The sequence below is a fragment of the Misgurnus anguillicaudatus genome, chromosome 12 (assembly GCF_027580225.2).
Source record: "Misgurnus anguillicaudatus chromosome 12, ASM2758022v2, whole genome shotgun sequence".
Classification (NCBI taxonomy): domain Eukaryota; kingdom Metazoa; phylum Chordata; class Actinopteri; order Cypriniformes; family Cobitidae; genus Misgurnus; species Misgurnus anguillicaudatus.
This window is the reverse complement of record NC_073348.2, coordinates 24,082,457-24,109,448: the sequence shown is the minus strand read 5'-3', so window position 1 is coordinate 24,109,448 and position 26,992 is coordinate 24,082,457. Positions and strand designations below refer to the sequence as shown.

Genomic DNA, 26,992 nt, shown 5'->3' with positions numbered 1-26,992 from the left:
CACAATTATTGCAGTTTTGCATCAGTTGCCAGGTGAAATGTTAAATTAAAGGCTGATCAAACAAATTTCTGCTATATCTTAAATGTCTCTGAAAGTGAGAACTGGATTTTTTTGTCTCTGTATTTTTATTGTAACAGAGGTGCATGGAATTAAAATTATATCTGATATACAGTGTAGTTTATTTGTTCAGACATTTCCTTTCTGGTTTACCACTAGTTCTTTATAATAAATGTTGAATTTTCTGTTTTCACCATTTGACAAGCGAAAAAGAGAAGGTTGTGCATAGTTTATCATTTCTGTTTGACTGTGATGCCCTACAGATCTACAGATCAGTGGGTATATGTTGACAAGCTGTGAATAAACTTAAACTGTAAATGGCGACAGGAGATCAAACCAATATCATGCCAAACTTTACGAGGATTCTAATATAATTTTGCATTAGATAGAGTAGAATTGATGGCTGAATGGCAATTATTAGATGTATGCATCCAGGTAATTAATTTACAGTAGAGGAAACTTTTTTTATTTTCCCATATGTACAATACTTCTCTAATATTTTCAAGCTTTATTTGTGCCATCAGAGGTGAAGTCACAGCACCATCTGTTGAAACTTTTGGATATTTGACTGAAGCCGCGTGTCACCAAACGAAACTGAATGACGTAAACCTTTACTAAATAACAGCACGCGCAAAAAGATAATCCACGCGCACTGCGGTTAAATGTACACAAAACCGATATTCTAAATATTGAGGCATTCATATAGAGCATTGTCTTCCTCTAAATTATGTGGACAGCTGTCCGCTGTCCCAGTTTCGTGGTAAAATACCGCAGAAACAAAAGTGAAAATAAGCTGAGTGAGTAATAACACACAGACTTGCCAGTCATTTCCTTATTCGTGCTCACAAGTGTCGGTATGGAGGAATATCCTTACCCGATCGTTGTTGAGGGGAATTGGAAGCCTGAACATGCAAAAACTTTAAAAAATAAACTCCAGATTTACTTTCAAAGTAAGAAGAAATCGCAGGGAGGAGACTGCGTCGTAGAAGTCGATCAACACAGCAGCATTGCTACAGTTCGCTTTAAATCATCGGCCAGTAAGTGCTTAACAAAAAATATAGATACAATGTTTTTAAAAATAGTTAAATAATAATGTTTGTTTGTTATAAAATTACTTATTATAAAAGTTAAGACAATTAACTTAAAATGAGTTATAAAATACACGTAAATGTCCCAATTGTTTCAAATGTTATCTTACTAAACTTTGACAGTCCGAGATGACGTCCTCTCCAAAACGGATCACGTGATAATTGTTGACAATGTCGAAATCAAGTTAAAAGTGAGCAATTCCAGCCTTGCATTGAAAGAGCCAGACAGCAGCATACAGCTGGTAAGCACACTAATGTTTTCTTAAAATACAATAACATGCTTATTTCACAACTATATGTGGACGGTATATTAAAATATGACGGGTGAAAGACGTTAAAGGACCGCGAGAGCGATTATAAATAACACGGAGCTGTTTACTCGCGAATCGCTCTCGCAGTACTTTGACGTCATTATATGATCGGTATGCGCAGCCGCATATGAAGTTAAGAATGCATTACTCTTTTATTATTGAGTGTGTGGAGTTTGAGTCACTGTATACTTGTTTGACAGCGTTGTCCTTACACGTGATTATTAAGAATTGTATTATTGTTTCAGGAAGATGAAGCATCTGGATATCAAGAACCCAGTAAGTAATAGGTTTCTGGTTGCTTATGAAGCCTACATGTGGCATTTTATTGTTTAGGTTTATTGATTGCTGATGTATTTAAAAATATTTTTGGTAAAGATTCATAAATTACTGAGTCAAATCATATATTACGGCAACTACCAAAAAGTAATGTTTAGTTGTTTTATTAGTTTAGATTTAACTTGAATGAGACATTGCTATGAAAGCTTTAACCTTTAATACATTTGATATCAATTTATTTTGCCTGAAGTTCAAAGTGCACCTTCGACTGGAAGTGATCCAGATGTGAAGAACCCTGTAGAGTCACTTGCTGTAGTTCTGGAGAATGTTGCAGATGACAATGCAGAAAATATTTTGTCTCTTTTGGTGGAGAATGTCAGTGGTCTTTCTGAAAAGGACTTTACTGTGGACTTAATGCTAGAATTAAACACAGCAGTCGTGACTTTTAAAAGCCCCAGTGGTAAGCGGTCCATCAATACCTTAGTCTTAAACGGGATTATAGATGTACATTATAAGCTTTTTTATTTAATTGTATGTCATTTATATCATCTAATATATCTGGTGTGTAAAATAACATTTCTGACAGCTGTAGGGAAGTTTCTTGAGGAGAGCAGGACACACAAAAAGTTTAAGGACTATGGTCTGAAGGCTCGTGCCTTGGAGAGGAGCACATGCATAAGGGTGGAGAATCTTCCTTCTAATGCCGATAAGATGCTGCTGGAGTTGTATTTTGAAAAATGGGGTGGTCCGATAGAAGAAATCATCACATTACCAATGGAGCAAGCGGCCATTATAACATTTAAGAATGAAGAAGATAAGACATGTGCATTTGCTGCTTTATTTCTGCTATTTTTATGGGCAAACAAGGAATTGAGGAATTGAAATTGTATTTATTTTTGTCAGATAAGGAAAAGATATTGAAGACAAGGCATATCATCAGTGATGTTCCAGTCAAGGTCTACCCCTACTATAAATCCTTGGGTACAGCAGTGTATGGTAGCAACAGACCAACATTGAAACTTCCTGAACCCTTCAAAGTCGATATACATCCTGCCATCAGGGAGTTCCTTTTCAAAAATAAGCTAATTTCCTCTATTAGTGATAAGATGAGCTCATATTTCTGCCAAATAAACATAGACAAACCTAAAGTTCTGCTCAGTCCTGATCCAGCATTGCTGAAACAGAAAGGTTTAACCAGAAAACATGTTGATAGTTGGAGAAAGAATGCATCAGATGCCTTTGAAAACATCACATCCAACTATAAAGCATTTGAGTTGCCAGTATCGTACCTCTTGTTGACCAAAGTGAAGGATGATATAGAGGAAGTGGTGAAAGATCTGGTTTTTACACACATGGATTCATCTAAAGGGGTCCTTACAGTGGCAGGTTTGGCCCGTGATGTAAATGACCTGAGACCACGCCTGGAGAAAATGTTAGAGCGAACATCAGCTCAAATGGAGAGAGAGAAGAATAGTGTAACGGAAGACATAGAGATGACACCTGGTATGTATTTCCTGCTTCTACAAGATGGTCTGCAAACCGCTACAGCTGCTTCTCCACAACTGCGCCTTGATTACAACAAAAAAATGAACAAATTGTCTTTATCAGGTGTACAAACTGAAATTTTTACCTTCAAGAATTGGGTTCGGGAGAAGCAATTAAATCTGAAACAGACGCCTTTAAAGATTGATCGTTCATTAAAGGAGTTCTTGGGATCGGTGGATTGTGATGAGATGTCAGAAGACCTGTTTGTGTCTCATGGAATAAGTGCTGTATACACGGAAGAAAATGGAGATCTTGTTTTGATTGGAAGCACAGACCGAGCACTTTCTGAGGCACAGGAGAGGTTAAATATGGTTCTTGAATCTAAAGATGTCATTGTAGAAGATCAGGGTGTGCTTGCATTGCCACAGTGGCAAGATCTTATTAAACATCAGCAAAGTTTTTACAGTACATCCAAAAAGAGGACAGTGTTGATAAACACAACACAAAGAGACAGAGTAATAGTGTCTGGATTTAAGGGACCAGTGATGGAGATCAGCCAGACATTAGGAGACTTCATTGAGAAACACGCTAGAATTGAAGAGGATGTTCGTGTTAAGTCACATGCAGTGGTTGAATTCATAAAAGTAAGAAAGTCACAGGACTGGCAGCATTTTCTGAAGTCAGATAAAGTGTCGGTGCATTTTGATTCAAAGAGACCACGGATCAAGGTCTCTGGAGAGGGAATGTTGGTCCGGGAAGCTATGACATTCTTTAAAAAGATGGCAGATGCTCTCTACACTGACACACTGATCATTAAAAAGGCAGGAGCAAAGAAATACTTCAAGGAAGAAGGTCAACTAATGCTGTCAATGTTCATGAAGGAAAACAGATTTGTGGTTGTGCTCCAGGAAGATCACATGCTGGAGGAAGAGGCAGAGAATTTAAACAAAGGTAGTTTTGACGATTTTGTGGAGATTGGTGAGGTTCGGATGCCGGGTGGAATAACCGTTAAAGTCAGAAAGGCAGACATTTGCAAGTTAAAAGTTGATGCTGTGGTGAATGCAGCTAATGAAGATCTGCAGCACATTGGTGGATTAGCCCTGGCGCTTCTTCAAGCTGCTGGACCAGATCTGCAGGACTGTTGTAACATGTACATTGAAGTGAATGGACCTCTGAGGCCCGGGGATGCCATCATCACTGAGGCTGGTCGTCTTCCCTGTAAATATGTAGTGCATGCTGTTGGACCTCGATATAACAGTTCAGACAGACCTGGTGTAATGAAACTTTTAAGAGGGGCTGTGAGGGAAAGTTTAAATCTGGCTTCAGGCAAACGCTGCTCTTCCATTGCAATTCCTGTTATCAGCTCAGGGATATTTGGCTGTCCTCTCGAACTATGCACAGAAGCAATTGCCAAGGAGGTGCGGGAGTTCATTGATAATCAGAACCGCAGTGGCTCACGAAGTAAACTTACTGAGATTCACTTGGTTGACAGTAATGGCACCACTGTGAATGCCATGGCTCAAGCTGTGGGAAAGTACTTTGCTGATTTTAGACCCAAAATGAATGTCCCCTATCAAAACAAGCCTAGTGGCAGTGGCGATTATGTACAGAAAGGTAAGGGCAATCGTGGTCATGACCAAGGATATTACGGACAAAGAAGCCAAGAATCTGGAAATTACAATAATGAGCCGAAAAAACATGGTAATAGAGACTTAGAAAGACAACCGCGATTGAGAGAAGAAACCAACTTTTCTGGTGGGAGATCAGAGTCGTTTGATGGGTCGAGTGTTCTTGAAACCAAAACTACACAAGGTGGACTACAACTCATTTTGAGCAAAGGGAACATCCAGGATGCAAAGGTAAGTGAATCTCGGATTACTACAATGACCGCATTAAAGGATTACCTTCCCCGAAATGAAAATCAGCCCACAATGTACTCACCCTGATGCCATCCTAGGTGTATTTGACTTGCAAATGTTTTGCAATTGAATGGTGGTTGATTTTTTTTAAGCTCATCCAGGTTCAGAGACTTAAGCCAAAAAAGAGCATTCATCCATCATAAATATAATCCATATGATCCCATAGTTTTGTAAAATGTCTTTGTATTCTTAAAGGGACATTTTTGATAGTCAGCTTTAATAGACCTTTTCTCTTTCACCTGCAGACTGATATCATTGTAAACACTATATCAGAAGACCTGGACCTCAATAAAGGTGCCATTTCCAAGGCGCTCCTTCAGGCTGCCGGTCATCAACTCCAAAAAGAGGTCACTACAACTGTTCATGCAAGCAGGCTGAATTATGGAGAGATGGTCATCACAGATGGGTATAACCTGAAATGTAAAAGAGTCTTTCATGTAGTTTGCCCATTTTGGAAAGGTGGTCGTGCCTCAGAAGACAGGGTGAGACAATTGTGGTTTTATTTAAAATATTTACAAAATTACAGTATATAGATTGCAATGTCATTTCTGGCTAATTTTAAGCTGTTTAATGTATTTTGAAAAATGGCAAGATATGATCTAAATATGATCTGTTTATGTTTATTTTAGATAATAACAGGTTATAATAATATCTTATTTTGATTTCAAAAGGACCTCTGTCAGATCATTAGAGATTGTCTGAAAAAAGCAGAAACTCTGCAGATGGCTTCAATCTCATTCCCAGCTATTGGTACTGGAAACCTTGGCTTTCCTAAGGATCTGGTGGCCAGGATCATACTGAACGAAGTCCAGGAATTCACCCCTCAAATCCTCAGAAAAATAACTGTAATTGTGCACCCATCTGACAGAGAAAGTTTAGATGTAAGTGTTGAAATGGAGGAAAACTATTCAAAATCAATATATGTTCACAGATCTCTCACACAGAGCTCAAATGTGAAGTTGCAAATGTGTTGGTTTTGTAGATGTAGAAGTTATTTCTAGACCTGTTGCATTACAAATAATTTGTATACACAGTGGTTTAAAATTTATCTAGGGTATGACTCATATTTTTTAAAATAAAACAATAATAATGTTGTGATTTGAGACACAAGGCAGAAACAATTAACAACTATGAAAACAGATTATCAGTGGGTGGAGTATGATCTCATGGACTCATGACATAGTTACATTTGAGAGTTTATTGTTGTTCTAGAATGTGTAACAAAATTGTGGCCCTTAACTATTGAACAGTAGATATATTTGAGTCTCAGACTCAAGTTTTCATTTGTCTTAAAACCAAAAGTGTTTATATCACTGTTTAAACATTACTTGAATATTTGGAGTCAATCACATTTGCTCATGGTAATGATATATATGTGTGCTTTATCTACTAGTGCTTTTCCAGAATCTTGAGAAATGGGATTCAGAGTCCAATCACAAAAAGAGCAAAGCACCACAATATGCCTAAAACAAAACCCTTTGAAAAGTCAGCACAGGCGTCTGGTAAACTTTTCTATCTCTCTGTGTTTGTCAAATGCATTTAAGCTTTATTTTGTTGAAAGATTTATTTCAGTATCTACTACATTAACCAGTTTAAAAAATACAGTAGAGTTTTGAGTATAGTCATAAAAAATAAAGTTACAATATTTACTATTGTAAATGGATGATATGAGATTCACTTTAGACATTTACACAAGAAAACCAAATAAGAAACTTAAAACACATCCTTTATGGCAAGCTCACACTACAGGATTGGAAACTACCCAAATCACTGTGTTGCTCACACTACGCAACAACGTTTCTTCTCATATGTTGTCGTCTTGTCATAACTGCACGCATACAACAGAACGCTGATGAGGTGCACACGCCACAATACATTCGGTAAATTTCAGCAAAAAATGTTTTCTCACATAAATTCTCGCAAAAAAACAGAGATTATGCCATTTCTTCAAGATGATCAACTCGCCCTTCAATTGGTCAAGCTTTCTCCGTCCATACCATCTTTACTGTGATTGGCTGGATTAGTTTAACATTATCATAGTTTCCTTCACATCATGTGGCAATAATAGCTTGAGACCGAGATAGGAGCTTAAGATAGGCTGACCTGCTCATATTTAATGAGCTTTGGTGACCGCAACGAACACTGACAGCAAAATCTAGCAAAAAAAGAATATAGACAAAGAACATAAATTGTCTTTAGTATCATACACTGTTATGGTCATATCATTTTCTAATTTTCTTTTTAAATTCAAAATACAGTAGTACAATTTTATCAAATGATGTATCAGGTTAGTACTGTATTCATTTCCCATATATCCTTCTTTCTTTGTCATTTTCTTTGTCATAAGGGTTTTTTGGCAAGGTCTCCGCTCCCTCTCATGGGGTGATCACTATGCAAATAGGTGAAGTGACCCTGCTGGTTTCATCCGGAGACATAACTAAAGAAAAAACTGATGCAATTGTCAACTCCTCAAATCCCACATTTTCTTTAAAAACAGGTTCTTATTTTAATTTAAATATTTTGATATTATTCATTTTTTATATCATTGTAATTAAATGGTTGCTAGTAAAAATGTTTAACGTAACTGTCAATTTCTCTTTGCAATCCAGGAGTATCAAAGGCAATTTTAGATGCTGCTGGATTACAAGTGGAACAGGAATGTTTACAGATTGTTGGTTTGTATTTCTTTATAATTTACGGTTTTATCCTTGGACATTTGATTAAAACATTTCTCTTTAATTTTTTTGTGACAGTAGTGTGTTTTTTTTTTTGATAGGAAGGGGTTCACCAAATTTACAGCAAACAGAGATTGTGACCTCAGCTGGGAAGCTCCCATGTCGAAAAATCATCCATATCATTGGTCATAATACACCTTCTGAAATTAGAGATGTTGTTTTGTCTGTTCTGAAGAAATGCGAGGCAAACCAACTGTCCTCTGTTGCCTTTCCGGCTCTTGGCACTGGTAACTTTTACTTTAATTTATTGACAATAAAAATTATGTAACCTTCAGGTAAAACATACTTGAATGCAAGAGTGTACCCATATTATTTATTATTTTTTTAACACTTTACCGTAAGATTTGGTTTTTAACATTAGGTTAACATGTGTTTAACCCTTTAGGTAAGGGTGGAGCAAAACCAGCTGATGTTGCAGATGCAATGGTTGATGCTGTTGTTGAATTTGTGAAGAAAAATAAACCAACGAATGTAAAGCTGGTAAAGTTCCTCATATTCCAGACGAACATGGTGGCAGATTTTCACCAAAGCATGCGCAAACGATCAGGTGAAAAATTGGAGGAGGACAAAGGCTTTGTGGAAAAATGTAAAGGTCAGTAAATGAACAGAATGACCATTAGATCAATTTGTTCTAGTAGTTTGATATAACTGATCTCTTTCTGGTTCTTGGTACCGCACAGACTGGACAAAAGAATTATTGTGGGGGGAATCTCCCAAAAATGAAGAGTTGGTGATGGTGGTTGAAGGAATTGAACCAGTCGTGTTTCAGCTGTGTGGGGAGACCGCACAGGACTTGAATAAAGCAAGGGATATGGTCAACAACTTGATTTTAAGAGAGTTTCAAAACATTCCAATCCATGATCCGGCTATTGGTCATTTCACCAAAGAGGATGCAGAAATGCTGAGCGTAATGCAGATAGAGCTTGACGTGAGCATCAAACTTGAGAGGAGAGAACAAGACTCTGCTATCACATTGGAGGGACTGAAGAGAGATGTCCACACTGCTGAGAGTCGTATTCGGGACATGATCCGTAAGGTGGAAAGGAATGAAAGAAGGCGGCATGAGGCATCCCTTAGCAGCAAGGTTGAGTGGAAATATCAGGCTAGTGGGCAGAACCTGAAAAGCTTTGATAAGCTGACCAATTATGAGCTGGAAAAAGCCTTTCAGAACAAAAACACCTCTGTGAAAATCAAAATTGATAATGATGAATACACGGCCGATTTAGCTTTTCTACAGGCCACAAGAGGGAGTAAGCAGATTGAATTACAAAGAGTAGATTTGTCAGGCTGAGTTTATCTTTATTACTTCAATGATGCATCTCCAAATGGCATCCTTTTTATCATTTATTGTTTCATGTTGAACTTAAGGAATTTGGTATGCGATCAATCTGTCACACTTTCATAATGGTCCTCAACCCTACCTACAGCAAAATCATAATAGAAAAATAACAGTGAAGCATATTAATTTTATTCAAGATCAGTCTCAATTGCACACACACACACATATATGTTGCTGATGTATGTGTGGGGGCACTGTAATATCTGTTGTTTTTTAACATCTACACTTCTCCTGTATGTTTGTTTTAAATTTTGGTGTAGTTGGAAATACTCAAAAATAAATAAATAAGAAACTAAGCAACAATCAAAATGTTGCTGTCATTGATTTTTAGAACATAAACTGGGTCCTCTGATCAAATGCCTTGCTGTTCTAAATGTCATCACTTATGTTTGCAGTATTTATTCACCATACTCATGTTGACCGTTGTCTTTTTCTTTACAGGCTGACAGTGCTGATCTCTATAAGTTTGTGACTGGTGACACAAACAACCCTATCATGTTTGTGATTTTCAGATTTACAGGCTTACCCAGAATACCTTATCACAAAGTAAGGATTTAGAATTGTCAGGAAAATGTTTTATTAAGCTAATTGGATAAAAACTGAACACAGGGAAATGTTTGTGTTTTGGAAAATAATAACAATAAAGGCATGTGTATACTTTGCTGAAATATAATCCTGATATTGTTCCAAATCAAATTGTCCTCTCTCTGTATAAGAAGCTGATTGGGAATTCTGCAAAAATATATTTTGTGCTTAATGAATGATAACAGATTTTTCATTTATGGGTGAACTATTTCTTTGATATATTATTGTAACAGAGGTGCATTGAATTAAAATTATATCTAAATTTAAAATCAGTGTAGTGTATTTGTTCAACCATTTCCTGCCTGGTTTACAACTAGAATTTTATAATAAATGTTGTTGAATTTTCTCTTTTTACCATTTGGCAAGCGATAAAAAAGGTTTTGCATACTAGTTTATCATTTTTAGATTTATATCGAAGTAAAATTACAGTAGAGGAAAGGGTTTGACAATACTTCTATTATATACTTTCAAGCTTTATTTGTGCCATCAGAGGTAAGGTTACAGCACCATCTGTTGATTTATTAGAATATTGTTGCTGACTGAAGACGCATTAGACGAAACGACGCGAACCTTACCACGCGCAAAACAAGGGAAAAGGGAAACTGTGGTTAAATACATCCTACACAAAACCGATATTGTAAATATTGAGACAATAATAACCCTACTATAATTAACCATATTTTTTGTGGTAGGCATAAAAGTGTTGTAACCATGTTTTTTGTGTATTGATTATTTGGTTTAACTAGGCTTTGTTTTTCCAAAACCACTGTTTTTACTACAGTTACAGTTAGTGGTTAATTTTCGTATGCGAAACAAACGCTAAGAAAGATGATAAAGTTTTAAAGTAATTTTATGTAGCTGGCGTGCGTTTATAATTATTCGCGTTGTTTTTATTACATTTCTCTCGGATAAAGCACTTTCCGAAACTGTCCGCTGTCCCGCAAAATATCGCAGAAACGAAAGTGAAACTAGCTGGAGGGAGTAACACTATCGACTTGCCAGTCATTTCCTTATTATTCAAAGTGTCGGTATGGAGGAATATCCTTATCCGATCGTTGTGGAAGGGGACTGGAATCCTGAACATTCAAAAAGTTTAAAAAATAAACTCCATATTTACTTTCAAAGTAGGAAGAAATCTCAGGGAGGAGACTGCGTCGTACAAGTCAATGAAAACAGCAGCGCTGCTACAGTTCGGTTTAAATCATCTGAGAGTAAGTGAAGCGCTGATATTTGTTGTTTATTTATTGAATATATGTATTCAGACACTCGAGACAGTGTTCTTTAAAACTAAAATAGCTGTTGCATCGACTGACAATGAAGTAGCATACAAGTTAATGGTACCACTTGTTTTAGATATGATATGTCTGATTCATGCTTGTGTTCAAGTTCGAGATGGTGTTCTCTCCAAAACGGATCATGTGATTACATTTGGGAAAGACAATGTCAATTTAAAAGTGAGCAAACCCAGCGATGCAGCGAAAGAGCATGACAGCACCTCACAGCTGGTAAGCAAATACAGGCTACAGCCTATCATTAGTAATTTCGCGACTGTAGACGATATTAAAATATCAGAGTTTAAGTGTGTCTTTCTACGTATGGGTCATGACATATTTTTTACAGTCTATGGTCACGACATGTGTAGTGTTTGACTGCCGCACGGTACTTGATGTCATCAGCATAGAATCGCGAGAGCAACTTGCTAGAAATGCTCTGGAATAGCTCTCGCGATACTTTATTCCAAACGCCAGGCTTTCTGCGCAGTTGCGTGCAGTCAAACTCAACACATCTAAACAATTGCATGTATTCTGTGAGCTTTACTTGTTTGACAGCATTACAAACGTAAAGACTTGATTGTTTTTTTTCCAGAATGAGCAGGCAACTGGATATCAACAACCTAGTAAGTAATCATCTGGACTTTGGTTTGCTTACTGTATCTACATGCACATTATTGTTTAGGTTTATTGTTATTGCTGATGTACAAATATTTTTTTCTATAGTTAATAATTTGCTCAGTCAAAACTTATTTTACTGTTACTAAAAAGTAATGATCAATGCTTTTTTATTTTTTGGTTGAGGGTTTATAAGCATTGATGTTTTATAAATTTAATGTCACTTTTACTTTGCCTGAAGTACAAAGTACCCCTCCAACTGAAAGTGATCCAGATGTGAAGAACCTTGAAGAGTCATATGCTGTAGTTCTGGAGAATGTTGCAGATGACTTTACAAAAGGTGTTTTGTCTCTTTTGGTGGAGAATGTCAGTGGACTCTCGGAAAAGGACTTTAGCATGGAACTAATACCAGAATTAAAGACAGCAGTTGTGACCTTTAATGTTCCCCGTGGTAAGTTGTCCATCAATGTTTTAGTACGATACACTTGAAAAATAAGCTGGCATGATTTTAAAAAGGGAGGAACCGCTGGCAACTAAAATTGTAACGTTATAGTATGTTAACCTAATACATAAATTCATAGAACCTATTTATAAAACGACTTTGTATTTTGCATTGTATGTCATTTATATCATCAAATGAATCTTCTGTATTAAATAACATTTCGAATAGTTGCAGGAAAGTTTCTTGAGGAAAGTAAAACACACAGAAAATTCAAAGACTATGGTCTGAAGGCCCGTGCCCTGGAGAGAAGCACATGTATAAGGGTGGAGAATCTTCCATCTGATGCCAATAAGATGCTGCTGGAGTTGTATTTTGAAAAATGGGGTGGTCCGGTAGAAGAAACCATCACATTGCCAATGGAGCAAGCAGCCATTATAACATTTAAGAATTTAGAAGGTAAATACATCTGCATTTGCTGCTAGAATTACAGTGTTATGTTTTATGTATTTATGACCTAACAAGGAAATAAAGAACCAGGGGTTATGGTGCAGTGAGTTTTAGTTAACCTACCCGCAGATCATTCTACTTGACAGACAACTGTGATTCAATTTCTTTGCATTACTGTAAGGATATTTACTTTACTTAGAATTTTCATTAATTTTGTTAGACATGGAAAAGGCAAGGAAGATGGAGCATTCCATCGGTGGTGTTCCAGTCAAGATCTACCCCTACTATAAATCCCTAGGAACAGCCTTGTATGGCAGCAACAGACCAACATGGAAACTACCTGAACCATTTAAAGTCGATATACATCCTGCCATCAGGGAGTTTCTCCTCAAGAAAAAGCTAATTTCCTCTATCAGTGATAAGATGAGCTCACAGTTCTGCCAAATAAACATAGACAAACCTGAAGTTCTGCTCAGTCCTGATCCAGCATTGCTAAAACAGAAAGGTTTAATCAGAAAACATGTTGATGGTTGGAGAAAGAATGCCTCAGAAGCCTTTGAAAGCATTATATCCAACTATAAAGCATTTGAGTTGCCAGTATTGTACCCCTTGTGGACCAAAGTGGAGAATGAAATAAAGGAAATGGTGAAAGATCTGGTTTTTACACATATGGATTCATCTAAAGGGGTCCTAACAGTGGCAGGTTTGGCTCATGATGTAAATGACCTGAGACCCCTCCTGGAGAAAATGTTAGAGCGAGCATCAGCTCAAATGGAGAGAGAGAAGAATAGTGTAACAGAAGACATGGAGATGACACCTGGCATGTACTCCCTGCTTCTACAAGACGGTCTGCAAACCGCTACAGCTGCTTCTCCACAACTGCGCCTTGATTACAACAAAAAAATAAACAAATTACATCTTTCAGGTGTTAAAACTGAAATTCTCACCTTCAAGAATTGGGTCCTTGAAAAGCAATTATATATGAAACAGACTCATTTAAAGATTGATGATTCTTTACTGGAGTTCTTGAGATCGGTGGATTGTGATGAGATGTCCAAAGACCTGTTTGTGTCTCATGGAATAAGTGCTGTATACACGGTAGAAAATGGAGATCTTGTTTTGATTGGAAGCACAGACCGAGCACTTTCTGAGGCACAGAAGAGGTTGAATGTGGTTCTTCAAACTAAAGACGTCATTATAGAAGATCAGGGTGTGCTTGCATTGCCACAGTGGCATGATCTCTTTAAACAAGTGCAAAGTTTGTACAATACATCCAAAAAGAGGACAGTGTTTATAAAGCTTTCATCACAAAGAGACAAAGTTATAGTGTCTGGGTTTAGGGAACCAGTGATAGAGATCAGCCAGACATTAGGAGACTTCATTGAGAAACACACTAGAATTGAAGATGCTGTCCGTGTGAAGTCACATGCGGTGGTTGAATTTATAAAAGAGAGAAAATCACAGGACTGGCAGCATTTTTTAAAGTCTAATGAGGTGACGGTGCATTTTGATTCAAAGAGACCCCGGATCAAAGTCTCTGGAGAGCGAATGTCTGTACAGCCGGCTATGACCTTTTTCAAAAAGATGTCAGATGCTCTTCACGCTGACACACTGACCATTAAAAAGGCAGGAGCAAAAAAATACTTCAAGGAGGAAGGTCAACTAATGCTGTCAATGTTACTGAAGGAAAGTGGATTTGTGGTTGTGCTCCAGGAAGATCACATGCTGGAAGAGGAGGAGGAGGATTACAATAAAGGTAGTTTTGAAGATTTTGTGGGATCCTGTGAGGTTCGGATGCCAAGTGGAATAACCGTTATAGTCAGAAAGGCAGACTTTTGCACGCTAAAAGTTGATGCTGTGGTGAATGCAGCTAATGAAGATCTGCAGCACATTGGTGGATTAGCCCTGGCACTTCTTCAAGCTGCTGGACCAGATCTGCAGGACTGCTGTAACAGGTACATTAAAGCTAATGGGCGTCTGCGGCCCGGAGATGCCATCATCACTGAGGCTGGTCGTCTTCCCTGTAAATATGTAGTGCATGCTGTTGGACCTCGATATAACAGTTCAGACAGACCTGGTGTAGTGAAACGTTTAAGAAGTGCTGTGAGGGAAAGTTTAAATCAGGCTTCAAGCAAACACTGCTCTTCCATTGCAATTCCTGTTATCAGCTCAGGGATATTTGGCTGTCCTCTCGAACTATGCACAGATACAATTGCCAGGGAGGTGCGAGAGTTCATTAATGATCAGAACCGCAGTGCCTCACAAAGTAAACTCACTGAGATTCACTTGGTAGACAATAATGGCACCACTGTGAATGCCATGGCTCAAGCCGTTAGAAAGTATTTTGCTGATTTCAGCCCCAAAATGAATGTCCCATTTCAAAGTAAGCCCAGTGCGCATGACAGCTCTGGAGACAGAGGTCAGGGCAATCGTGGTCGTGGGTATCATGGACATACAGGCCAAGAGTTTGTAAATTACAATTATGAGCCGAAAAAACATGATAATAGAGCCCAATGGAGAGAAGAAACCAACTTTTCTGGTGGGAGATCAGAGTCGTTTGATGGGTCGAGTGTTCTTGAAACCAAAACTACAAAAGGTGGACTAAAAATCATTTTGAGCAAAGGGAACATCCAGGATGCAAAGGTAAATTAATCGTAGATTACTTAATAGCATGTCTTAAAGGTAAATATGTATGTATTAACAGTAATGCAACTAGCACTTTGTACTTAAGTATTCTACAATTGAATAATTGCTCAGATATAAAGTACTGTGCAAAAGTCTTAGGCCACCACCACCAACTTTATTTTAGCAAAGTTTTAAAGTTCATCCATATTTATTTTTCACTCTTTAAATTAAGATACAAACAGAAAATACAGGAAATATGTACACAAAATAAATTAAAAGACAATTTTCAGAACTAAATGTCTTCTTCAGGCATCGGTCAGTATTTGGTGTGACCTCTCTTGGCACTAAACGTATATTGAGCTTTTTTGAGGAGACTGAAATCCTGAAGTAATTTGATTAGAATGAGAAATTAGGATTTAATTTCATATAGGTTATGAAGATCCTGCAGTTGCCTACTATTGCTCAAGTGGAAGGGGAGTTTACTATAAATACTTGACACTTAAAGGCGGAGTCCACGATGTTTGAAAAACGCGTTGGAAAAGGAGACGGGCCCACTACCAAAACACACTTATAGCCAATCAAATCAAATCAAATGCCGGGTTGCGTATTGGGCGGGTCTATCAACAGAAGGTCCAGATTCTATTGGGGGTAGGGGCGTGTTTGTTTAGGTGATTTCAAATATCAACATTGGCTTTCAAACATCATGGACTCCGCCTTTAAGCTTATACTTTTATATTGTTTTTAATACTACATACAAGTTTCCTGTATATTCTGGTTGTATTCTAATAAAGAAACTGAGAAATAATTATATATGATACTATAACATTGCAAAACAACAAATCTAATAGTGGCCTTAGACTTCTGCACAGTACTGTATATCTAGTTTCAGTAGATGAAGATGACATTTTTGATAGTAAGCTCTGATGCATCTTCAAGAGTGTTTCTCTTTTTCTTCTGTAGACTGATGTCATTGTAAACACTGTATCAGAAGACCTGGACCTCAGTAAAGGTGCCATTTCCAAGGCGATCCTTCAGGCTGCAGGTCATCGGCTCCAGATAGAGGTCACCACAGCTGTTCATGCAAGCAGGCTGAATTATGGAGAGATGGTCATTACAGATGGGTATAACCTGACATGTGCAAAAGTCTTCCATGTAGTTTGCCCATATTGGAGAGGTTCAGAAGACAGGGTGAGAATAACAACTTTGATCAAAAATTAAAAGATTAAAAACATTGAACCAAAGTAATGTACCATATAAATTAAATGCAATGTCATTTCTTGCCATTCGTAAATTGTTTACTGGATTTTGAAAAATTGCCTGGAATTGCCTGGTACGCTCTACTCTAAAGTCCTTCTGGGTTGATGATAAAGTTTTAATGTTCTAGCTGGTTTGATTGAGTGGAGGTGGGGGCTAATTTGCATATTCATGAACCACATGATGAGCTCAGATGCAAACTGCTAAATGCCACCTCCTTTAAAAATTTTAATGTTATATTATTTTTATTTCAAAAGGAACTCGGTCAGATCATTAGAGATTGTCTGAAAAAAGCAGATGCTCTGCAGATGACTTCAGTCTCATTTCCAGCTATTGGTACTGGAGTCCTTGGCTTTCCTAAGGATCTGGTGGCCAGGATCATACTGAGCGAAGTCCAGGAATTCACTCCTCAAAACCTCAGAAAAATAACTGTGATTCTGCACCCCTCTGACAGAGAAAGTTTAGATGTGAGTGTTTATACATTAAGGCAAGAGTTCACAAACATGTTCGCAAACGCACAAGCCTTAGTAAAGTTACAATGCAAATGTCTGCCTGTAGTTTTATATACGCTGTAGTAAATTATTACTAAACCTATTGCTTGAAAAATTGTCCAGATGTTCACAGTGAAAAGCATGTCCAAAATAAGTTTAAGTTACAGTTTCAGACTCACACTCAAGTTTTCAAGTTTCTTTTTTTAAGTTTTATTTATTTATTAGAAATTAAATGAAAGAATCAACCATAGTTGCTTATGTTAATGTTGTTTGTATATTTCTGTGCTTTATCCACTAGTGCTTTACCAGAATATTCAGACATGGGATTCAGAGTCCCATCACAAAAGGAGCACGTCACCATTCAATCTCTACAGCAGAACATAAGTCAACACAGATGTCTGGTAAACCTTTTTCATCCCTCTCTTGTCTGTCATACTTATAATCCTTTGAACCCGGGCACTTCTACCATATTAACCAGAAAAATATGTATGAAATTACAAAAATTTGGAGTTTTGAATAGTGATAGAAATTAAAGTAACTGTGTTTAGTAAAATATTTATGCAAGATCAGTTTAGATATTTACACCAAACACTTTATAGCAGACTACATTTTGCATGATGGAAACCACAGGGAGGAGCAGGAACTAACAAAGGAAACCTAAAATTAGCGTATTGCGGCCCCTAGTGGTCATTGGGAGAAATTCTAACAAGCATGGCAAGCTATATGGGTATTAATTATATTGTTGTAAATTATCTCTTTTCCTTTGTTTTTTTTTACAACATTGCACGATCAAATCATATTTTAGGTTTCAAGTAAAAATGTACTATTTAATTCATAATATTTAATATATCACTATTTCCATATTATGCAATCAGCATAGTGGCAAAATAGAAGTTTATACATTTACATCTATGTATCTTCTTTGTTTATGTTTAAAGTCTCCACTCCCTCTCATGGGGTGATCACTATGCAAGTGGGTCAAGTGACTCTGGAGGTTTCATCAGGAGACATAACTAAAGAAAGAACGGATGTCATTGTCAACTCCTCAAATCACACATTTTCTTTGAAAACAGGTTAATGCAAATTAACAGTTTTTTTTCAAACTTTTATATGTTTGCTTATTTCAAGTTTTATTTTAAATAAATTATTAAATACATTTACAATTCAAATGCTAGTAAAAAAATGTAATTGCCAATTTTCCCTTTGCAATCCAGGAGTATCAAAGGCAATTTTAGATGCTGCTGGATTACAAGTAGAACGGGAATGTTTACAGAACGCTGGTTTGTATTTTTATAATTAACTATTTCATTTTTGCCTAAATCAGTGGCTTTATTGTGAACAGTGCATGTTTCTTTTCACAGCAACAAATAACCAGCAAACAGAGATTGTGACTTCAGCTGGGCGGCTCCCATGTGGAAACATTATCCATATTATTGGACGTAATAAACCATCTGAAATAAAAGATGTTGTGCTATCTGTTCTTAAGATATGTGAAGCAAACCAACTGTCCTCTGTAGCCTTCCCTGCTCTTGGCACAGGTAACATTTATACATTTGTATTAATTGACTCTTATCTAAATATCAAGTAATATTACCATACAATAAAACATCAACATATTTCAGTATACCTTTTAAAAAAATATACTAAAATACCTTCAAATAGGTTTAGTTGAATAACATTAGTTAATTTATTAGGTATTATAATATACAGCAGTAATGTATTTACAGCAATATATAAATAAAGTTGATTTTAAGTCTTAAATATTCTGAAATTTATTAGTATATTATTAGTGCATTCAACTGGAAATTAACATTAACTACCATTAAAACTGCAATAAAAGTATTGATAATTGTTATTTTATTTTATTGTATTGAAGTGTTTCTATTATTTAATATGATGGTATTCAAAAAACATTAACAAATATAATTTTAGCCATTAAAAGTTATTTTCAAATATTAAATAAAATAAAATAATTCGAACAATATAGCTTAACTATATGTTTTAATTAAAATAATAATAAATTGTGCAAGCATTATATTTTTTCAAGAATGAATTTAGAATTAATTTAAGATGACATGAACTGTAAAAATAAATCATGTTGCACATCAATTTTTAAGTTAAATCAACTTGAATTTTTTTATCATTTTAAAAATAAAGTTGAATTAGCTTAAAGGGACACCATGAAACTTTTTGTCCACTAGGGTTTGCTAGACACGTATTTTTCATTTCTAGCGCCCATAGATCCAACAAGCGCCGCAGCACTGTCTCAAAGGAAAGGAACTGGCCAACCTTAAAACTAAACTAAAAACTAAACATTTAAAATGCTAAACGATCAACATTTTGAGACAACAGGGAGAAACGCAGTCATGTTACAACTTTCTGATAAGGAACTCGTCGTGGCAGAAGCCATTTCTCAATCTGAAGGTTGCAGCCTCCGGATGTGGTATTTCTAAGCTGTATACGTCATCAAGACTGTCTTATTTTCAATATTAACAATTACAAAGTTGACTTATACTTAGTTAATCGTAAATTGTTGCAGTATGCTTATGACTTGCGAATGTAATGCTCAGTTTACCTTAATAACCCAGGCTTGTTGACGTGTGCAGCCTGCATATTTGACCTCCGGAGGCTGCAGCCTTCCAATTCAGAAACGACCAGACGTATTTCCTTGCCTTTTTCCAAACAAATATTGTTGCATCCTCTCTCTCTCCCTCGCCACCAGGATTTTCCGCAATGGCGCTCGTTATTCCTCTTTTTTTGTGTGAAAATCGCTCCAAATCCAAGTAAACCGATGCGTTTAGGTCTGCCGCTTTGTAATACGTCACGCGAGTGACAGCGGAACGCAGCAAATGAGGAAGAGAGAAGAGAGAAACGCTCGGATCTGATTGGTGAATGAATAGGGTTTGGTTTTACACTGTGAGCAAGTTTGAGTGCTATAGCATCCTGGATTGTAATGTAAATATCATAGACACAGTAAAAGAAAGGTAAATACGTGAACACAGCATCTGAATACAGGGAACTATATGCAATATAATCGCCGTAATTTATAAAGAACATCGCATTTATGTTTGAATCAACAGTTTATATAAAAAATTGCCTTAAAGGGGAATCGAACCCGGGTCGCCCGTGTCATAGGTCCGTGACACTAAAGACTGTGCCACAGAGTCACATAATAGAAACTGCTCTCTACACTCCTTAAGTAGCCTCCAGCAAAATTCACGTTAAAAACAAATTGTGTGGAGGAAGTGACGTATGCCGTAAAGCAGTCGAATTTTGTAGTTTTTTTTGTGCTCTGGTTACTACCAGAAACCCTAAGTTTTAAAATACGAGTAAAAGTGATACAGACCCCGTCAGGCTATGGTAGACATGTCATTCAACCTATTTAAAGTCGATGTACAAGGGTCTTGAAAATTTATTATGAAGGTTGAAAAATTACATGGTGTCACTTTAAGTTATTTAAATTTTATTTTTTATAATTTATAGCAACTACACACTAGTAATACACTAGTGTTTTTTACAGTGTGAATTAAAGCCTAAAAAATGTTAACCAAAAATTCATTTTAAATCCAGTAATTATTAGGATCATTATAGAAATTGTCATTTTTGTATAATTTCTATAAACAACTCCATTGATAAGTATAAAAACATCATCGTGGCATATCTTTATCCCTTTAGGTCAGGGTGGAGCAAACCCAGCAGTTGTTGCAGATGCAATGGTTGATGCGGTTGTTGACTTTGTGAAGAAAAAGAAACCAGCATATGTGAAACTTGTGAAGTTCCTCATATTCCAGACGAGCATGGTGGCAGACTTCAAACAAAGCATGCTCAAACGATCGGGTGAAAAAGTGGAGGAGGAAAAAGGCTTTGTAGACAGGCTTAAAAGTGAGTAAATCAACAAGAATTTCAATTTTCAATTCATTTGTATTTATATAGCGCTTTTCACAATTGTTTAATTGTTTCAAAGCAGCTTTACATTGAAAAAGCAGGAGAAAACACAGACAAATCAATGGACAACATAAGAAGCAAAGTAAAGCGGCTAAGATTACCTCGTACCAGCGAACGTAGTAATGATGTAACGTATAGAAAAGAGTTCTAAGCCAATGTCAGCTTACTCTCTAGGGGTTGAAAAAAAACTTCTAGGAAAAAACCAAGTGGGGAAAAGTCCTAGGGATAAAAAAACCATGAGAGAGAGACAGATATAGCTGATTCTATAGAGGATAGAATGACCATTTGATAATTTTTTGTTTAAATAATGAATCCTTTCCTGTTTTTTTCACACAGCCTGGACGAAAGAACTTTTGTTTGGGGAAAATTCAGAATCTCCCAGAAATGAAGAGTTTGTAATAGTGGTTCAGGACATTGAACCAGCCGTGTTCCAGCTGTGTGGAGAGACGCAACAAGACTTAAATAAAGCCAGGGACATGATCAACAGCCTGATAATAAAGGAGCACATGAACATTCAAATCCGTGATCCGGCTATTGGTCATTTCACCAGAGAGGATGCAGAAATGCTGAACGCAATGCAGAGAGAGCTCACAGTAAGCATCAAGCTTGAGAGTAGAGACCAAGACCCTGTCATCAGATTGGAGGGACTGACGAGAGATGTTCACAATGCTGAGAGTCGCATTCGGGACATGATCCGTAAGGTGGAAAGGTTTGAAAACAGAAGACGTGAGGCGTTCATGATCAACAGCGTGGTTGAGTGGAAATATCTGGCGAGTGGGCAGAACCTGAAAAGCTTTGATATGTTCACCAATTATGACCTGGAAAAAGCCTTACAGAGCAAAAACACTTCTGTGAAAATCAAAATTGATAATGAAGAATACACGGCCGATTTAGTTAATCTACAGGCCAAAAGAGGGATGAGGCGGATTGAATTACAAAGAGTAGATCTGTCAGGTAAGTTAAAGTAACTTAGACATTTACAGTATTAGGTGGCCATCGTGTACAAAGATTTAAAAAAATTATTTAATTTCTTGTACCATTTTTCAGACCGTCAATGTGCTTTGCCTTCAAATTGGGATGACATGAAGGGAAAGTCAGTTGTTCTGGTAAATCTCACAGCAACTTCAAATGAATATGCAGATGTTGAGAAAGAGTTCAGGAGAACCGGCTTGACCTCTAACATAATTCAGGTAAGAACAGACGTACATCAAATCTTATGTTTGACCTATGCAAATTTTAAATGTTCTGGTGTAGTACTACAGTATAGTAAATCAGTACTGATTTTTGCTTTTGCTAAATATGTTTTCTTTGTAGTACTGTAACTGGTGTGTTTTCTGCAAAGATTGAACGAGTACAAAACAGCACACTTTGGAAAAACTACATGATCAAAAAGGAAGAACTGGAAGCCAAGAACAACCATAAAAACAACGAGAAGCTCCTCTTCCACGGCACTGCTCCTGATAAGACTGATCACATTAACCATCATGGCTTTAATCGAAGCTTCGCTGGGACACATGGTATTAGCCGAAATCCAGTATAATCTTTGTTTGCAATTGTATGCATTGGTTTTTGTAATAAACTTGGTCTTACTTTGTTTTAGGAGCCATGTATGGGAATGGTACATATTTTGCTGTGGACCCAAGTTACTCGGCCCGAGGTTACTCTCAACCTGATATTATGGGACACAAACGCATGTACCTGGCCAGGGTGCTTGTTGGCGACTTCACTCGGGGAAAATCAGGCATGCTTGTTCCTCCTGCGAAGAGCTCCTTAAGTGCTGATCTCTATAACAGTGTGACTGATAACACAAACAACCCTTCCATGTTTGTCATATTCAATGACGTACAGGCTTACCCAGAATACCTCATCACATTTCAGTAGGGATTTAGAGTATCACTGAATATTTGTTTAATGGAACTGATTAAAAACTAGTAAACATGGGGAAATGTGTGTGTGTTATATATTAACAAACTTAGTTTTGAAAAATAATTATGAAGGCTGTGGCAACTTGCTTATACAAAAACTGAAATATAATCTTGAGAAAAGTTTTCTAACTGCTATACTGAAGACTTATTCTTATTCTTCCCATCAAATTGTCCTCTCTCTGTGTTAGAAGACCGGACGTTCTGCTAAAATATCTTGTGTGCTTACTGAAAGAAAGTCATACAGGATTGGAATGACATTAGGATAAGTAAATGACAGCTGATTTTTCCTTATGGGTAAACTATAGCTTTAACAGGTTTTTAAATATTGAGAATAACATTAAAGGGACACTTCACTCATTTGCATTAAGCTTTATATAGTTAGAACCCCAGTCATGTTTTTGAATGGTCGTGCATAATTTCCTCAGTTTCCGCTGAGACATGAGAAATACAGATTTCAGTGTTGCACTTCCTTCTTTCAATGATGTAAAATCATTTTGCATTATTGAAAGCAGGAAGTCCAATATCTTTGTTGAGGGGGTGAGACTACAAACACCCCTTTTCTCTGTCAAATAGGCACCAAATTTGAAATGTATGTTACATTTCGACTACAAATATGATGCACTTTCAATAAAGATTAATGTTTCTACGGGTGAATTGCTCCTTTAAGGTATGATGAGTTTGAATTAAATATTTATATGGAACATTATAATACTATGTGATCTTTTTAATTGCACACTCTTTTATATATTTAAGTCGACAATAAAATTCATGTGCCATCATAATCTTTGATCAAAAACGCTAACATGAAAAAACCCTCCTAGAAACGATCTCTCTTTACTTCCGGTCACAAGAAAAAACGGTTGAAAAGGGAAAAAAAGGTTGGGCACGGGAAAAGGTTAAAGCGATTAGCAAATAGCAACATGACCCAACTTCCAACGAGCCAATCCTCGATAAATGAATTCAAGTCCCGCCCTACCATTTTTTCCTCATTTTTAAAAGCCATTTCTATATGTAGCGAGGGGGAAAATAAGACATTTGCTATTTCCTTTAAACTGTGACTTTAAATATTACGCAAAATACATGATCTGCACAATCAATTATTGCCAAATGAAATGTTAAGGGCTGATCAAACAATTTTCTGCAGGATCTTAAATGTGAACACTGTATTTCATAAACTTATACCTAATTAAATGTTTTTATCTGAATTTAGAAACTGTGTAGTGTCTTTGTTCACCCATGTCCTGTCTACATTATAATTTTATAATGATTTATAATTTTATAATGGCTCATGACTGCTCATCTGAGTGGCGCTAATTCAAAATATGTGTTTGGAGTGTCATGTGTGTTGCTCATGTTTTCAAAATATTTGTTTGTTGCATCATGTGAACCATGTGCATCACGTGTTTTGTCAAAATAAGTGCCTGCTGCACACTTGTCAAAACCGTTTATGATAAAAGAGACGCTCACGTTCACAAAATACACGCAAGACACTCCCTTAACAGTAAACTCTGATTTTACGAGTATCTGGCAAACAGAAATGCAATATAATATACATAACTATATTTTCAATGGTGTATAAAGACCTTAAATGGAAGTCACCGCCATGTTTCTATAGTAGCCCTAAATGGACAAACTGCTCTACAGAGCGTGTTTTGTCTCAGATGACAACACGTTTGTCCTGTGACGGTTACAATATGCATTTTAAAATGCAATTTGTAATCTCATCACTAGATGCCGCTAAAATCACAGTTTTAACCAATGGGGAAGCTACAAACAAACCCCACTCTGCTTTCAAGACACCCTTGAAAACTTACCTTTCATTTGGTTTATAATGTTTTCATGTTATTGTATGGGTGAAGGCAATGATGCTTTAAACTTTAAGCAAGGGTAGCTGGGTAATGGCACTGCTGGTCCGCGGATGAATATTCTTATCCCATTTCGTAGAGGGAGACTGGCGAACAGAACACCGATATTTAAATAAAAAATAAACTTCAGATTTACTTTTAAAGTAAGAAGACATAATTCATTACAATGATCAAAGCTGCACTGCTAGTTCTGTTCAAGTCATGCAGTGCTTGAATTCATAAAAGAGGGAAATTCACAGGACTGACAGCTTTTTCTTTAGTTTCATGTGGTGAAAGTGTATTTTGATTCAAACAGACCCTGGATCAAACTGTCTGGAGAACGAAGGTTTGTCCAGCTAAGATGGCAGATGATTTCTACACAGACACATTGATCATTAAAAGGTAGAAGCAAAGAAATACTTTAAAGAGGAAGGTAGATATATGCTGTCAATGTTACTGAAGAAAAATGTATTTGTGGTTGTGCTCCTGGAAGATCACATGCTGGAAGAGAAAGAATATAAATAGCCTACCGTGAAGGTAGAGCTCTTAAATGTACAATTTGTGTAAATATGCCTCAAGAAATTAAATCAGTAAAGATAGTGACTTAATTTTTACCAAAATGAACCAAATTAATATGTTTGAATCTGAGATTTCGTTGTGTCATTATGTTCAGCATCCACTCCATCTTATGCAAGAGACTGACCCTTGAAGTTTCAACAGGAAACATATAACTAAAGAATAACTGATGCTCCCCTAAAGTTAAACATTTGGTTCTGACCTCTTTGGAATCCATTCAGCTGATCTCCGGGTCTGGCGCTAACACTTTTAGCATAGCTTAGCATAATCCATTGAATCTGATTCTATTACCATTGTGCCTAAAAGAATAACCAAAGAGTTGCGATATTCGGTGCAAGATATTATGTAGTGCCCGAAAATAGTTCCCTGCTATTGAAAGATACTATAGGGACTATTTTCGGCTGCTGTGTAACATCATTGGGCTGCCTGCAGCCATGTTACGGCAGCAAAGTCCTTGATGATTACACCAGAATGAGAGTATAGCTCCTAGCCATATCTGCCTAGATAATCGCAACTTTTAATTTTCCGTTTGTCTTAGTATACAATGTAACTACAGAAAATTCAAGTTTTAAATAGGAAAAATATTGAAACTCTTTGGTTATTTTTTGGACTAATCAGATTAAATGGATTGTGCTAAGCTATGCTAAGACCCGGAGATCAGCTGAATGGATTCCAAAACGGTAAGAATCAAAGAGGAGCTGGAAAATGAGCATATTTTCCAAAAAAGTGGAGTGTCCCTTTAAAGTGCGTTAATCCACCTTGTATGTCTTTTAGATTCAAAAGAATTTAAATCAGATTTACTACAAATGTAATTATTTAAATTATTTACAAATGCAGGTATTCCCAAAGCAATTTTAGATGCTGCTGGAACAGAAATGTTTACAGATTTGTATGTGTACTTTTATCTTAAAAAGGATTTATTTGGAAAATATCTCAGGAAAGATCTACTGTAAGAAGCAATGGGTTTTATTGGTTAATATAATTTTCCAGCAAGTGCACCAAATTGTGACATCATCTGCTCAGAAGATCAAGTGAAAGGGTGCAAACAAGGAAAAGCCTGATATATTGGCTAAAATGCCAGTAAAAATGAGTATAAATTTTATTATTGAATTATTATTAGTTAGTATTAGTATTATAAGTTTAATAAATCAGTCCATATATGAGAATTACAGACAGACGTGTGGGCTTGCACTAGGTGCCTTTATGTACAGCAATGGTTCTCAAACTTTGTTGACGAGATTGTGCCGGTTTTTGACATTTTATAAAATACATTAATTCATTAACCTTATTATATAAGGAGTGCACTTTCTGTTTACATACAATGCAATGATAGACTTCACACATGACCACTAGAGGGAAGTAGAAGATGCAAATGGAGAACAGCAGCACACATTATTATTCAATTCATAGCAACAGGTCCTGCTTTCATCTGCCTCCTGTCACATATGCTAGTTCAGGTTCTTCCAGCCTAGGTTAGCTTAAGACAAACAGTGGCCGGTTGAATAAACTTCTTAGACCAGTCTTAAGATTGTCATCTTTCTTTTTATATCAAGAATGGTTATATAAAAGCTAGATTTGTCTAATTTTAGTCCGAAAAGTAGACTGATTAGCCCGTACTTTCTGGTCAACCAAATCTTATATTAGCTACACAATATTGTATTACACTTTAATATTTGCTATAGTAAACTCTAGTAAATTGTATACTGTAGTATATTATATGCCATGTCAAATTGTCCATTGCCTGTAAAAGCAATATATA

General features: G+C 36.5%; 1 protein-coding gene across 1 annotated transcript; it reads left to right on the top strand.

The window, feature by feature from the left end:
• Positions 1-800: 800 nt before the first annotated feature.
• Positions 801-22,769, top strand: LOC129446299 (protein mono-ADP-ribosyltransferase PARP14). Its single transcript, XM_073873698.1, has 31 exons — positions 801-1,094; positions 1,269-1,387; positions 1,702-1,732; positions 1,983-2,192; positions 2,319-2,551; positions 2,641-5,076; positions 5,382-5,618; positions 5,808-6,017; positions 6,530-6,638; positions 7,484-7,633; positions 7,746-7,811; positions 7,913-8,098; positions 8,257-8,463; positions 8,552-9,157; positions 10,782-11,006; positions 11,182-11,300; positions 11,662-11,692; positions 11,926-12,135; positions 12,355-12,582; positions 12,794-15,216; positions 16,159-16,386; positions 16,710-16,919; positions 17,242-17,344; positions 17,882-18,016; positions 18,158-18,223; positions 18,305-18,481; positions 20,619-20,825; positions 21,225-21,842; positions 21,936-22,078; positions 22,231-22,405; positions 22,489-22,769. The coding sequence occupies exons 1-31, from the start codon at positions 914-916 to the stop codon at positions 22,767-22,769; spliced, it is 10,560 nt and encodes a 3,519-aa protein (XP_073729799.1). The 5' UTR covers positions 801-913.
• Positions 22,770-26,992: the final 4,223 nt, after the last annotated feature.

Coding starts and splice junctions, on each gene's coding strand:
- LOC129446299 (XM_073873698.1), top strand. CDS start 914: ATGGAGGAATATCCTTACCCGATCGTTGTTGAGGGGAATTGGAAGCCT. Junction 12,136..12,354: donor GACCTTTAATGTTCCCCGTG/GTAAGTTGTCCA, acceptor CATTTCGAATAG/TTGCAGGAAAGTTTCTTGAG. Junction 18,017..18,157: donor CACATTTTCTTTGAAAACAG/GTTAATGCAAAT, acceptor TTTGCAATCCAG/GAGTATCAAAGGCAATTTTA.